The sequence below is a fragment of the Lates calcarifer genome, unplaced genomic scaffold, assembly GCF_001640805.2.
Source record: "Lates calcarifer isolate ASB-BC8 unplaced genomic scaffold, TLL_Latcal_v3 _unitig_1991_quiver_1367, whole genome shotgun sequence".
Classification (NCBI taxonomy): domain Eukaryota; kingdom Metazoa; phylum Chordata; class Actinopteri; family Centropomidae; genus Lates; species Lates calcarifer.
The window spans coordinates 18,321-33,093 of NW_026115902.1; the positions used below are offsets into that span (position 1 = coordinate 18,321).

General features: G+C 45.7%; 2 protein-coding genes across 5 annotated transcripts; one reads left to right on the plus strand and one right to left on the minus strand.

Moving 5' to 3' along the window:
- Positions 1 to 89: 89 nt before the first annotated feature.
- LOC108891574 (E3 ubiquitin-protein ligase parkin) lies at positions 90 to 4,319 on the minus strand. Of its 3 annotated transcripts, none has more exons than XM_018688754.2 (11): positions 4,200 to 4,319; positions 3,729 to 3,892; positions 3,349 to 3,601; positions 3,110 to 3,225; positions 2,795 to 2,878; positions 2,592 to 2,707; positions 2,122 to 2,258; positions 1,534 to 1,595; positions 1,221 to 1,451; positions 612 to 729; positions 90 to 423 (listed from the first exon to the last, which is right to left on the minus strand). In XM_018688754.2, exons 1-11 carry the CDS (start codon positions 4,204 to 4,206, stop codon positions 320 to 322), a joined length of 1,392 nt encoding a protein of 463 aa, XP_018544270.1. In that variant the 5' UTR covers positions 4,207 to 4,319; the 3' UTR covers positions 90 to 319. The 3 variants fall into 3 exon arrangements, with proteins under 3 accessions (XP_018544270.1, XP_018544268.1, XP_018544269.1); XM_018688752.2 differs by having other exon boundaries at positions 3,729 to 3,934; positions 4,200 to 4,271; XM_018688753.2 differs by lacking the exon at positions 1,534 to 1,595 and having other exon boundaries at positions 1,221 to 1,492; positions 3,729 to 3,934; positions 4,200 to 4,271.
- A 60-nt stretch (positions 4,320 to 4,379) lies between these two features.
- Positions 4,380 to 7,334, plus strand: LOC108891575 (uncharacterized). 2 transcript variants are annotated; one of them, XM_018688757.2, is made up of 7 exons: positions 4,437 to 4,566; positions 5,204 to 5,252; positions 5,356 to 5,434; positions 5,537 to 5,684; positions 5,825 to 6,192; positions 6,283 to 6,511; positions 6,584 to 7,334. In XM_018688757.2, the coding sequence occupies exons 4-7, from the start codon at positions 5,537 to 5,539 to the stop codon at positions 6,703 to 6,705; spliced, it is 867 nt and encodes a 288-aa protein (XP_018544273.1). In that variant the 5' UTR covers positions 4,437 to 4,566; positions 5,204 to 5,252; positions 5,356 to 5,434; the 3' UTR covers positions 6,706 to 7,334. The 2 variants fall into 2 exon arrangements, with proteins under 2 accessions (XP_018544271.1, XP_018544273.1); XM_018688755.2 differs by lacking the exons at positions 5,204 to 5,252; positions 5,356 to 5,434 and having other exon boundaries at positions 4,380 to 4,566.
- Positions 7,335 to 14,773: the final 7,439 nt, after the last annotated feature.

A 14,773-nucleotide genomic window follows, 5' to 3' on the forward strand; every position in this document is an offset into this window, starting at 1 on the left:
GTTTATCAATGTTGTTGATCATCAGGTATTGATTACCAGGTATTGATCAGTTCGTATGGGTTTATCACAGAGAAACAAAGAAAAACACATTTTCGTTTAAACTTTATTCAATCTCCATGTTGTTTCCTGTTCAGCAATCTTGAACCTGTGACGCTCCGATCACATGATCAGTGTGACACTGAATCTGATCTGAAGTCAGTTTATTTCACGTTCCTCCGCTGACTCGTCCAGATCTGAGCTGGGGAGGCGTCCATCTCCCACGGTCCTCTGGTGCTGTCTTCCTGTCTGAGAAGCTGCTGTTGTACCTGAGCAGGTGTGTTTATCCAAACCAGTGGTTTCCCATACATTCTCTGTTCCAGGAGACTCCACAGATCCAGCACCACTCCGCTCTGCACAGAGGACACTGCATGTGCATGCAGCCACCTGCAGGGGGAGACACGGACACTCAGGTTAATCTCTTTCCTGTTTCCTGTCATTACAGCAATAAACCCAGGACCCAGGGTTGAGATCTGGTCTACAGAAGTTTCTGTCTCAGGTGAGACCTGGTACCTCCTCAGGTTTCAGACAGGTGTGGGTGGTGAACCCACATCTCCTCCTGCTGAGTTATTTACCGTTTCTCTCCACAGGAACTGAACACTGAGGGCAGCGTTTGGTCGACTCTTGGATGAGGAGCTGAGACGCCTGATCCCACCTCCCTCTAAGAGACGCTTCCTCCCCCACCACAAAACTCTGAGGAGGAGAGGAGGAGAAAGGAGGAAGAGAGGAGAGGAGGAGAAAAGAGGAGGAGAGGAGAGGAAGAGGAGGAAGAGGAAAAGAGGAAAGGAGGAGAGGAGGAGAAAGGAGGAGGATGAGGTCAGTTCAGTTCAGATCGAGTTAAAGGGGAAGTTCAGCCAAAATGAGAATTACATTTAAAAACAATGAAAAATCATCTTTTCTCTGAGAGCAGTGAAAAGTATTCAATCTGCACCTTCACCTAATAAACTGTCATTTCAAATTCTGATTGATTATTAACTATTAATCAGTGAATCAGTAGGAGAGACAGTTCCTCTGAGAAACAGAGAAATTGTTAATCACTGTGTTGATGTCCTGCACTTTGTGTTGTGTTTTCTTGTGTTGTGTTGTCTTCAGTGTTGAACCCTCTCAGCCACCGTACTTCACTCTGTCTCTTCTGCAGCACAGACCAACAGAACCTCCGGTAGCTCTGTGGTTGGTCGGCTCACCTGTGAGGCCTGGTCTGTGGGCGGGGCTGGCTGCGTCTGACACGCCCCCTCGTGGTAGCGCCCTCTGCAGTCTCTGCAGAAGACAAAGCCACAGCCCGCACGTCTGTCACACTCCACCCTCCTGCTGCCGTCTGAGGGGAGAAGCCCCGCCCCACAACCAGGTGATGGACACATCAGTCCTCCTATCATCAGCAGGCACTCCTCAGCCCCGTACTGCAGATACCGACCATACTGAGAGAGAGAGAGCGAGCTCAGGTGTGTCAGCCTGAATGCTGGGTAAAATGACAATGACCAATAAGAAGACAGGACTCACCTGTTCCTCCCCCAACACTCTGAAGTGATGAAGCTCTTTGATTAGAGAGTTGACGCAGCCGGCTGCACACACACACACACACACACACACACACGTCAACACAGGCGAAGACTGTGAATGAGTCAGTACGCATCACACACACACACACACAGTTATGTGTTAATCCTGCACAGTTATGTGTGTGTGTGTACACACACAGTTATGTGTGTGTGTGTGTGTGATGCCTGTGTTGACATGTGACATATCACTATGTCACATGTCAACACAGGCGAAGACTGAAGGACTGAAACCTCTGATGAGTAAACATGAGAAAGCTGGTGAACATTTGGTGAACAGCTGGTGAACAGCTGGTGCAGCTTCATCTTCTGCAGAGACCGCAGAGGGCGCTACCACAAGGGGGGCGCGTCAGACGCAGCCGGCCCCACCCACAGGCCAGGCCTCACAGGTGAGCCGACCAACCACAGAACTCCATGAGGTTCTGTGAACAGCTGTTTAGTCAGTTGTTCAACAGCCGTCCCGTGTGTGTGTGTGATGTGTGTGATGTATGATGTGTACTGTCTCAGAGGAAACAGTCGTCAGGTGACTCACCTGCACAGGGCAGAGAGTATCCAATCACAGCGTGATGAACAAACTGTCGCTCATCCAGTCGGGCCTGACAGTACCGACGGAAACAGTCCAGACAGATCACATGACGCTCCAAACACTGGAAGACCAAGACCACGTCTCTGAGATCGAGGAGAGAGGATCAGAGCTTTAACTGATCTGTTTATTGATTTACTGATTATTATTATTATTATTACTAATCTCATTAACACTCTGTTCTTTTTTAATCCTGTTGAACATGAAATCAGAAGTTTAAACTGAGTCTGTCTCAGAGAAACTGATCAATAACATTATCGTTGAACCTGAGACAAGCTGAGCGACAGAACCTGAACCCAGAGTCAGATCAGATCCAGATTCATCTGCTGAGACTCAGTTCAGATGCTACAACAGCTGGAAACTGATGAGACTGTGTGTGTGTGTGTGTGTGTGTGTGTGTGTGTGTGTGTGCGTGTTACATGATGTCAGTGCAGGCGATGCAGGGCACGTCTCTGGTGTTGGTCATGATGAGGTCGAGGGCCACAGAAAGGTCGTCATCTGAGGTTGGGTGGGACGCACACTTCATGAAGAACTCCTGCACACACACGCAGGGGAGGAACTGATCAACTAACAACTGATCAATTAACTGATGAATCTCCGGAGCTCAGATGTGTCCTCTTACCGCTTCATTACCATGACAACCATCTGATTGACAGATGCCATGGATACGACCAGGGAGGAGGACGTCATCCCAACAGGACGGACCCTGAAACACAGAGAGACCTTCATCATTATCAACATCATCATCTTCATCTTCATCATAACTCTTCATCTTACTGATCAGAAAATGAAAGTTTGATGAACTAGAATAATTTATCATCACTGATCACATGTCTGTGACCTGCAGCGCCCCCTGTGGCCATACACAGCAACTAACAGACATAAATACTGAGTATGTGCAGTACAGTTACTGTGTTACTGCAGTATCAGTACTCACTCTGCTCAGAGTCAGTGTTGTCTGTTTGCAGCTCTGACAGCGAACTCTCAGTTTTCCAGGTTGAACCGACCTGCAGCTCTTACAGTACACGAAGAAAGTACTGCAGGTATGCACACCTGTACACACAGGTACACAGGTACACACAGGACACACAACACACAGGTACACACAGGTACACAGTCAGAGTACTACTCACATACTACAATACTGATGTGTTACAGGAGCACCGACACACTGACCTTTCACTCCTGTAGTCTGCGCCTCCTCTGTTCCTCCGTCACCTCCTCCTCCATCGCTCCCCTCCAGGATCACAGCCAGGCCGGTGGAGGTGGTGGGGAGGCGTGAGGAGCTGAGGTCCAGCCTGGTCAGGCTGTCCTGCTCCTCCTTCCCAACCAGAGACAGACGCTCCTGCAGGAGGAGCAGCCGGGAGGAGGAGGATCCTGAAGGAGGGAGGACGACATGGATGGTACTCTGCTCCGGGAGGTTACAACCCTGAGGGAGCGAGAGGAGGAGAGGAGGAGGAGGAGGAGGAAGAGAAGAGGGGAGGAGAAAGACGATAAATAAATAAAATAGAAAAAAATCTTTAATCTCTAAATTCCCAACATCCTTCTGACCTCACCTGTAGCGTGGCAGAGCTCTGCAGCTCCCTCCCAGCAAACAGAACCCTGAGCTGCTCCGGTCTGACTCCCTGCTGATTCCCCACCACCTCCTTCAGCTCGGCCACACTTGCCTCCTCCTGCAGCTCCACGGCCACCCCTGGCCCCAGGTTATACCGCACAAACACTGAGGAGACACACAGGTGACAGGTCAGGTGGTCAGGTGACTCTAAAGGGACAGGTAAACAACTGACACGTGAGCAGCAGCTCTGCAGAGTAACTGAGTACTTTATTACAGTACTTTACTCGTTGCTACTTGGACTTCAGTGACAATTTATTGCATCAGTATTTTGACTGAGAATACTTGTGTACTTTCACTGCAGTAAATGATCAGAGTACTTCTGTCAGTCAGTTCCTGATTAAACTGGTTCTCATTCAGCTGAACTCCGAGCAGTAGAACCTCAGTAGAACCTGAGCAGAGGAACACAACTCACCGATCATCGTCTCTTCGTCCTTCAGTCTCGGTTACAGGCTGCGGGCCGCGGTGCACTCTGGGTACTGTAGTCCCGCTGTGCACAGACTAACGTTGCCAACGTCAATCTGCAGAACTACAGTAGGGCGCGCAGGGATGTCGTCACGGAGCGGCGCCGGAAGTGGAGGTATTATGAATTTTAATAAACTTGTTTTTTTTTTTTTTCTTTGTGTGTTTTTTTTCTGAGCGGCTGAAGCTCCGGAACATTCCCAGGTCCAGTCCGATAGTAACGTCCTTACAGCGGCTCCGGTTCGTGTCTTCAGATGACGGAGAGTCCGGACAGCAGCGTCCTGCAGCGGACACACACCGGGACCGGCACCGGGCCGACGGTAAGAGGAACCGGGTTTCATGTTCATCTGCAGCCTGAGAAAATATAAACTGCAAATATTAGATTTAATACAAAACTGTAGAAGATTAATTATAAGCTACAAACACACACTGTTTATCTGTGGCACTGTGATGATGATGATAATAATAATAATAATAATAATAATAATAATAATAATAATAATAATAATAGTACTCAGTATTTTTACCTCAGTAAAAGTATCCGAGTGTAATCAGGTAAATGTATTTCAACTATGAAAGTAAGTAAGTAAGTTTTTATCACTGCTGGAGCAGTTGAGTTCAGATTTTAAATAATGATTATTTTCATTATGATTAGCTGATTATTGATTAATGAATTGATTGATTAGTTTAATGAAAACAAACATGAAAATAATTGAATTAAACTGAATTAAATTAATTGATCTATTTGCATTTATAACAATACTTCATCTGAAGTAAAGTAACTTGTAACTGCATCAGTCAGTACATTTAACTGATGATACTCGAGTACTTCTACTGAAGGATCAGAGTGCTTCCTCCACAGCTGGTTTATTCCTGTTAGTGCAGTTTGACACTGTGACCAGTGGGGGGCACTGCAAACTGAATGTTTTACTGTGTCCAGTTTCTCTCCGTGTTTAGTTGCCAGTGGAGAAAGTAACTAAGTACTTTTACTGCAGTAAAGCTGTGTGTGAGTATTTCACTTTGCATAAACATGAAGCTTCCTAAAGTGAAAAATAGACCGAGTTTGTTTTACAATAGAATAAAGTAGAAAACAACTTAACTGTTCACAGAGATCTGACAGGTGATGAAATAAAACACATCAGATCAGCAGAACAACACAGGTACTGGCTGGGCAGGGTTAGTGTTCAGGTGAGTTTACAGGTGAATTTACAGGTGAGTTTCCTCATCACATTTATTTGAAGTATTCTTTTAACAACTGTTTTTTAAAGAAAAATCTTCTCTGTCCTGCAGATGGTGAAGGTGGAGTCAGCTGTGTCAGGTCTGATGCCCTCACAGATCGCTGAGCTTCACTTCCTGCGTTCAAGGGTTCAAGAGCTGGAGAGAGAGAAAGCAGAGCTGTCAGCCGAGAACCACAGACTGAAGAACATGCTGATCCACGGTGAGTCCAGATCCACATCACCTGGTCTATCCGTTCACAGGTGACCAATCAGAAACCAGGTTCAGATAGGACGTCAGGGAACAGATCAGGTTTTACATCCTGTTTAATTTCATGACATCTGCTGTGAACACATTTCCCAGAGATCCCTGGGCTCCTGTCCACCATGTGGCAGACGCTGGGCCAGGTGAACGGTCACCACTCCGTCTCCAAAGCAACAGGTGGAAATGACAGTTACACCCCTTATCACCACCAAACAGCGACCAATCAGGACGGAGACTTCAGTCCTCAGGTCCAGATCCCACAGTTCCAGGAGGAGCTGAGCGAGGACCTGTCGGAGTCCTGGGGTCCACTGGGCTCTGAGGACGAAGAGGTGCCAGGAGGACCAGACCTCAGGGACCTGGGGAGTCATATGGGGGAGGAGGCACCACTCTGCAGCCAGACTGACATGGAGGAGCTGAGGAGGAGCTGCTCTGAGAGCCAGTGCACTGCCGGAGATGCAACTGGACAGGTGAGGACACCTTTAATCCAGATGGTTTAATGTGTCCAGGTGAGAGCTTCTTAACAGCTCATTAGTGTGATGTTTACCTGTCCTGTCCAGGTGCACCAGGTGGAGGTGTACCCGGGCTCTGGCGTGCTCTGTGATGTGCGGTCGTGGCAGGCAGCTAATCAGGCACAGTCTCCCACGGCGATGGCTCGGACACTGCTGATGGGCATGTTTGATATGAACACGCTGATGAACAGTAACCTGAGAGGCGGGCGGAGCCGCCGACCTGCCTTCCACCCACAGCGAAGCGCGCTTGACCCGCACAAGATCAACGCCATCTTCAGTAGGTTCAGACTCTGATGGGCTGTTCCTTTAACCACTGACCTTTCTCTCACAGTCTCCTTCTTCTCCTCAGACGCCATCTTGGCTCGGTTTCCTCTCGCCAAGAAAGGAGTCATCGGCTCCGGCATCAACTCCAAACTCTCTGAGATCCGTTTTCGCTCCCGCAGAGCCAATCGAGATCCACGGTTCCTCTGACAGACGGCCCCGCCTTCCTCACTGAAAACAACACAGATCCAATCAGAGCACAGTGGTGTGGAGCTGCTGGAACAATGAGCAGCTGTCAGAGAGAAAGTTCAATATCAAACTGGTTCTGGTTCTGATGTCACTGAATCAGCAGCTCTGTAACCATAGCAACCTGTTGTAAAGAGTGTGACCTCTGACCCTGTGTACTTCATCCTTTAGTTTGAGTCTGGTAGAAGCTGGATTCTACTGTTTCTACAGTGGAGGCAAAATGGTGGAGACCAGGAGAACAGAGAGATGGAGAACAGATATAGAGGACAGAGAGATGGAGGACAGAGATGGGGGACAGATATAGAGGACAGAGATGGGGGACAGAGAGATGGGGGACAGAGATGGAGGACAGAGAGATGGAGGACAGATATAGAGGACAGAGAGATGGAAGACAGAGATGGGGGACAGAGAGATAGATGACAGAGAGATGGAGGACAGAGATGGGGGACAGATATAGAGGACAGAGATGGGGGACAGAGAGATGGGGGACAGATATAGAGGACAGAGAGATGGAAGACAGAGATGGGGGACAGAGAGATAGATGACAGAGAGATGGAGGACAGATATAGAGGACAGAGAGATGGAGGACAGAGATGGGGACAGCAGGAGTGGGGACAGGGATAAGAAGGACAGAGATGGAGGACAGAGAGATGGGAGGACAGAGATGTTTGTATTTTTCAGAAAATGTATAAACTCCAAAAAAATAAATAAATAAACTAAACGTGTTTCCTGTTTCCTTTCTCTCCACCTCCTCCTCCTCCTTTCACAGTTTCACACCTTCTCCAACAATGACATCACTCTCTCAGCTTCATTCCTCTTTATAAAGGAAGTGTGTGTGTGTGTGTGTGTGTGTCTGTGTTTTGGAATGTGTGTAACCGTCCATTCACAGTCTGTATTTGAATATGAATCAGTTGTCGCCGGGCGGAAAACACCCAACACAAAAGACTTTCCTCACTTTGACATTCTGCTTCACCTCCTCCTCTCTCCCTCTCTCCCTCTCTCTCTGTCTGTGTCCCCCCCTCCCTCTCTGTAACTCCCCCTCCTCCCTCCTCCCCCTCCTCCCGGCCTGGACTTCCTGAAACAAGGCATCCTCCTTAATGAAGACAATCTGCTTTTCTCTCCTGGTGAAAGAAGCTCTGAGGACTCGTTGAGGCTGCCAAGGACAGAGACAAAGACACCAGGCGGTGGGAGACGAGGGGGGGGGGTCCGACCTCTCCTTTCATACGACATGGAGGTCTGGACTGAACCCAAACATCCCACAGCAGATCCAGAACTCCTCAAAGACCGGACTCAACTGTGGGAGAGTTTCAAAAAGAGGGAGAAGGAGAGAAGGGAGGAGAGGAGGGAGGAGAGGGTAGGGAAGGAAAGGTAAAAAGAGGAGGAAAAGGAGGAGAAGAGGAGAGAGATAAAACAGATTCAGATTCAGCTGTTGTCTGATTGTTGACAGTAAACTCAGTGATTTAGATCTAATCCGAGATCAGCTGCAGTGTAACGACAGCTCTGTGATTTACAGAGAACTGCTCCTTTAATTAAACCTGCAGCTTCTTCTGTTCTTTGTGTCTCAGGGTGATTTGTGGAGTCTGGATCAGACCAGATCCACTCTGAACCCAGACTAGCCAGGACCTTTTCCCAGGACCCCCCCACCCCCACCCCACCCCAACCATCATCACACAGAATAGGGATTACTCCGAGCCTGAAGTAAAAGAACCAGTACTGCAGTTTAAATACTCTGTTACAGAAGAGAAAGTAAACCAGTTTTCAGACTCTGACCTCTGAGCTCTTCTCCAAAAGCCTTTCTTCTTAGAAAGTTAGTGAGAGTTTGAAAGAGCGTGAGTAGAAACACAACGAGGCTGTAAAGGTGGACTGGTGAGTAGATGGGTTTTCATGTTAACGTCCCCGACAACCTCTGTAGTGTCATTTAGACACTCGTTAGCAACCGCCTTTTTTAAGACACGGAAAAGCTTCAAACATCAGGAGTGGGGGATTTACTGACCCATTTTATGTCAGAGAATAAAACCTGAAAATGTCTTGAGCTTGTGTTAAAACCACAGACCTTATTTCAGACATTTAACCAGAAACACACTGACTTTGAGATGAGGGAAGTGAAACAGGAAGTGCTAACTTACTTCCTGGTTTAAGGCTCAGTCCTGCAGAACTCTGTTTATATAAAGTTTTAGATTAAACTAGTGTTGGTCTGAAACTTATTCTCACATTAACTGACTGAAGCTGCTCAATGACGTCTGTTCAGTCTGTTTCTACATCCACATGCTCACCTGACGCCTCACCTGGATGACATCACAGCTTTATGTTCATCCATCCAGTACCTCTGAGGTTCAGACGGGTCATCAGTCTATCACAGGTCTGGACCTGCAGCCAGTCAATGAGCTGAGGGCTGAGAGGCTCCAGGTGTTTTCAAGTGTGTTCAGGTGAGGGGATTCCACCTGTGGATTCACAACAAACACACAAACAGGTTGTTGTTGTTGTTGATGTTGTTGTGAGTCAGTGACAGTTTGTTCTGAATCAGTTTCAAAGACAAACCAATGATTGTGCTGAGGAAACGTCTCCGTCTGTTCTATTGTCTGAAAACAAAGATCCAGCTGACAATCAGCTGATGTTACACATACACACACACACACACACACACACACACTCACTCACACATACACACACACACATTCTGTTCATTGTTGCTTCAGTCTCAGATGAACTGATTTGATTTTGGTGGTCAGAGATCAAAGGTCAAAGTGAAGAAATCATGTAATACATACAGATGTTATAGTTACAGTTAGTAACATATCACTGTGACCTCTGACCCCACCCTCACAAACAAACACTGTAGAAAAATAGTTTCTGTGCTCTGGGTGCAGCCTGTGACTGACCTCTGACCTCCATCTGTGTGAGACATGTTAATGTGACCTTTCACCACCTGAAGGTCATCTGAAGGTCACATGACTCTGAACAGTGATGTTGTTTGTTTTCACCAATCAGCACAGCGAGGGCGGAGAGAGCTGCAGATGTCAGTCGTTCCAGAGATGTCTCTGAAAACAAACAGACCCACAAACAACTGTCCACTACTGTCCACTACTCTGTCCACACTACTGTAAACTACTGTTAACTACTGTAAACTACTGTCCACTATTCTATCCACTACTGTGTCCACCACTGTCTACTACTGTTCACTACTGTCCACTACTGTTCACTACTCTGTCCACTACTGTAAACTACTGTCCACCACTGTAAAGTACTGTCCACTACTGTGTCCACCGCTGTCACTACTGTCCACTACTGTTAACTACTGTAAACTACTGTTCATTACTCTGTCCACTACTGTGTCCACCACTGTCCACTACTGTTCACTACTCTGTCCACTATTGTTCACTACTGTAAACTACTGTCCACTACTGTAAACTACTGTCCACCGCTGTCCACTACTGTAAACTACTGTTCACTACTCTGTCCACTACTGTGTCCACCACTGTCCACTACTGTTCACTACTCTGTCCACTATTGTTCACTACTGTAAACTACTGTCCACTACTGTAAACTACTGTCCACCGCTGTCCACTACTGTAAACTACTGTTCACTACTCTGTCCACTACTGTGTCCACCACTGTCCACTACTGTCCACTACTGTTAACTACTGTAAACTACTGTTCACTACTCTGTCCACTACTGTCCACTACTCTCTCCACTACTGTGTCCACCACTGTTCACTACTCTGTCCACAACTGTGTCCAATACTCTGTATACTGTGTGTACTGTGTAGTACTTTATAGTACTGTGTGGTACTGTGTAGTACTCTGTAGTATTGTGTGGTACCCTGAGTCTAGTCTGTAGGTACAGACCTCCTGGCAGACAAGGTTTAGGGAAAACTTTATCTCTGAGAGTGAAACATTCTTTGAGTCGATGTTTTTGCTCCGAGAGACGAGCTGACATCACACACACACAAGAAGAACTGCTGTTGTTTTATTCTTCCTTTCCTCCCCCCTCCTCCCCCTTCTCTCTTTCCTTTCCCTTTCCTCTCCTTTCAAGCCTTTTCTTCTCCTTTCAGGCTCCCAGGCACCGGGGGGGGGGGGGGCTGTTTTCCATATGAAAGAGAAGTAAAATCCATTTGACCAATTAAAGTATTTAAAGCAACAGATTCAAACTAAGAAGCTTTATTCACACTGATGTCTGAGAACGCCTGAGAGACACCAACCCCCGCCCCCGATTTTCAGTGAAACAGTTTAAACTCAGCAGTGATGACATCATCATCTTTGTCAAAACGGCCGCCACTGAGCTCCTCCTCCATGTTGGAGAACAGGTGAGGTGAACAGGTGAGATGATGTCATCAGAGCTGAGACAGAAGAAACAGAAAACTTACAAACTTCAGATTTTAAGAGAGTTGAACTGAATGTTCATTAAAACATCTCAGGACAAATACTGATCAATCACACGAATCAATCAGCCCTCATGTCTCCTGTAGACTGATAATCAATAGTTACCTGTCTGGAGCAGCTAACAGTTAGCATGGTTAGCACTGGTGAGGTTCTTATCTGCTGATTATTTTTCTCTGATAATCAATGACCTGATTGATTTGTTCAAATAACAGACACTGAAACATTTTCACATAAAAAACGTGTTTGTTTCTGTTATTGATTAACTGATTGATGATTGATTTTCTGTTATTGATTAACTGAGTGATGATTGTATTTAGTGTTTAAAGGACACTAAATGCAGAGTTTAAATAAAGTTGAAACTGTTTGTTTTGAATGTGAAGTTTTAAATTAGATGTAGTTTGAGTTTCATCAAGTTTACATGGAGCAGGTCAGGAAGTCTATTCATGACGCCTTCAAAATAAAAGCGGAATAACGCATTAAAGGAATGTTCAGTTCTGGTTTTGATAAAACATTTTGTTGTTTGTAAAATGTTATAAAATAAAGTTTAATCTGAAATAAATTGAATGATTTAAATAAGTGATCAATGAGTTTGATTGATTACTTCTGATGGTTTTCTCTTTGACGTCACATGATCGTTTGTTTTTTGTTTTTATCCATAATTTTAAATCAGCTCATTTTTCATCTTTAAAAAAATCAACCTTTTTCTCTTGTTCATAAACTTTGTGTAATAAATGATTCAAAATGATTCTTTTATTCTGAAGGTCCATGCTTTTATTCTGAAGGCTGGGGCCGGAAGACCCTTGTCTCCAGCTGCCAGATTTGACGGTCCCCCTGCAGGTCTCGGTCTCGGTGAGAGAGAGAGTGGAGGAGCGGAGCGGACCGAGCGGTGGAACGACACCGCTGGCTCGCCGAAAGACAGACGCTGAGACCCGGGGAGCTCCGGACAGAGAGCCGGGGGCAGAGCCGGTTCTCCTGTGATCCGGATCAGTTCAGCGGCCAGAGCAGAGTTTCATCTTTAACTTGTGGGATTTAAAGCAGGACGAGAGGAGCGCTCTGGGACCGGGTCTTAGTCCGGGTCTGGATTTATCTTCATGGTCTCCACACTCAGAGGAGGTCCGTTCTGATTCGGATCCAGTTTTGGTTTTAGCTGGGTAACAGTGTGTCGGTGTGAGTCAGACCATGGTGGGGGAGAGATGGAGGGGAAAGGAGAAGCCCAGGCCCAGTCCGGATTATCTGATGCAGCTCATGAACGATAAGAAGCTGATGAGCAGTCTGCCGAACTTCTGCGGGATCTTCCAGCACCTGGAGAGACTGCTGGACGAGGGTGAGACCCGGACCACCTGTCTGTCTGTCTGTGCACCTGTCTGTCTGTCAGAAGTTTAATGTTTCTTGCTTTAATCTGGGGTCTCAGTGGTTCAGTGGTTGGTTATGTCTCCTCAGAGTAACAAGGTTCTGGGTTTGAACCCGGTCCAGTTGGGGTCTCTCTGGTTCTTCAGTTTCCTCCCACAGTCCAAAGACTTGTAGGTTAAACTGGTGACTGAAGGTGTAAATGGTTGTTTTTTCTCTGTGATTGACTGGTTACCTGTCCAGGTGAACCCCACCTCTTCCTCAGTGTCAGCTGTGATTGGTTCAGAGGATCAAAGCTGTAGATACTTGATGTTCTGAACCTGAAATTTTCAATTTTCTGCTGCTTCATCCTTCTATTCTCACTTTGTCCTGCAAACAGAGACACTGGAATTAAACTACATATAAACTACAGTTAGACAACAGTTAAATTACACTTAGACTACAGATAAACTACAGTTAAACTACAGTTAGACTACAGATAAAGTAAACTACAATAAGACTACAGATAAACTACAGTTAAATTACCGATAAACTAAACTACAGTTAGACTAAAGATAAACTAAACTACGATTAAAGTACAGTTAGACAACAGTTAAACTACAGTTAGACTACAGATAAAGTAAACTACAGTTAAACTGCAGATAAACTAAAATATAGTTAGACAACAGATAAACTACCAATAAACTACAGTTAGCCTACAGATAAACTACAATTAGACTACAGATAAACTACAGTTAGACTTCAGTGGGCTGATACCACAGAGTAAAAATACTATGTCCTGCAGTATTACTACAATAAAGTACGGACATAGTATCATTTTGTCAATTTTAAATGTTACAGCTGCATCAGGTGAACTGAACATTGAGTCATTTGTTTTACGTGCTGATCAGAGAACAGGTGAAACATCTGGACTCACACACTGAACATCTGGATCTGTTCACTGACACAGGAGTCACACTGATCCTACATCAGTTTCACTGTTTTCATTTCTCTGATTGGACAGTTTCATGTTAGCTGTGAAATTTCAAAGGCAGCACCTGAAGGCAGCAGTGTTTTACATTCACCTTCTTCATCTGCATGCCTTAAAGTGCCCCCCCCCCCCCAACACACACCACACACACACACACACACATCTTTTTTCTTTGTCTTCCTCTCAATTACTCTGAGTGCAGAGATTCATCACTTAATTGGCTCTAATTAATCAATTCAAACGCTAAAATGACGAGTGTGTGTGTGTGGAGGGGAAATCAATTTACCCATAATTCCCTTTGGCTGGCGTCCCTGTAATGGTCTCAGGCAGTAAAACCACAGACAGAGTGTGTGAGTTTGAATGTCTATCTTTGTGAGGACATGTTTCAGTTTTTACCATCACTGTGAGGACACCTCTGCACTGTGGGGGACATCTGGCTCTTTGAAGGTCCACATCACTGTGATCATCTAATGAAACTTTGACCTTTGACCCATAAAACATCAGCTCATTACACAGCAGGTGGTTTGTTGAAGCAGCTGAACTTCATTGTTCAGCCTCCAATTCATCTCTGGTCCAGAGCCTGGTCCAGTCCCTGAACCCTGGAGTACTGGGTCCTGGTCTATAGAGGGAGGAGAAGCTGTGAATTACAGACCAGTCACCAACAGTTTGTTCTCAGATGGTCGGTTCATGTTAATAACGATCCAACAGCAGCAGATATAAAACCATTGTGTTTTATTTGACTATGTCAGAGTTTGTGTTTTGTTCCGTTTGTTTTATTGTTGAGTTTTATGTTTTAAAGGTTCAGCAGCTGCAGACGACGTCAGACCATAAACACTGAAATATTCAGTCTCATCTTACGACACAGGAAGTGATTTATTCTGCTGGTCACACACAGATTTACCTTTACTGCTGTGTGTGTGTGTGTGTTTGTGTGTGGCCTCAGGGTCAGAGCAGGAAGCTGATTGGATGTTTTGAAAGCTGGCAAATCACTGAACACGTCAGAAGAAAAGTTTTAATATTAGAAACCATAAATCACCCTGACACTTTAATCAACTCATTTGGTTTCCTCGTCACCTGACTTCATCCTTTACTCTTGAACAATGAGCTGATGTTTTACAGATGTTCTGTTGGTGAATGTAACAGCAGCTCTGAACTGATGCATTATGGGTTGTTTTTAGCCTCAGTGTTGCTAAGCACCTGAGGCTGCAGACCCCCACAGACACCCTCAAGATCTGAATCTGAGGGTTGTAAAGTGATTATAGAATAGAATTTTTTTAAATGATTGGCTCGCACAGACAGAATATCCTAGCTCCTGATTGGCTCAGACAGAGTGTC

Excerpts from the sequence above, each read along its gene's own strand:
- LOC108891575 (XM_018688755.2), top strand. The coding sequence starts at position 4,501 with ATGACGGAGAGTCCGGACAGCAGCGTCCTGCAGCGGACACACACCGGG. Across the intron at positions 4,567-5,536 it reads GGACCGGCACCGGGCCGACG|ATGGTGAAGGTGGAGTCAGC; the intron begins GTAAGAGGAACC and ends TCTGTCCTGCAG. Across the intron at positions 5,685-5,824 it reads GAAGAACATGCTGATCCACG|AGATCCCTGGGCTCCTGTCC; the intron begins GTGAGTCCAGAT and ends CACATTTCCCAG.
- LOC108891574 (XM_018688752.2), bottom strand. Across the intron at positions 2,259-2,591 it reads ATCGCCTGCACTGACATCAT|AGACGTGGTCTTGGTCTTCC; the intron begins GTAACACGCACA and ends CCTCGATCTCAG. Across the intron at positions 730-1,220 it reads CCACAGACCAGGCCTCACAG|AGTTTTGTGGTGGGGGAGGA; the intron begins GTGAGCCGACCA and ends TCTCCTCCTCAG.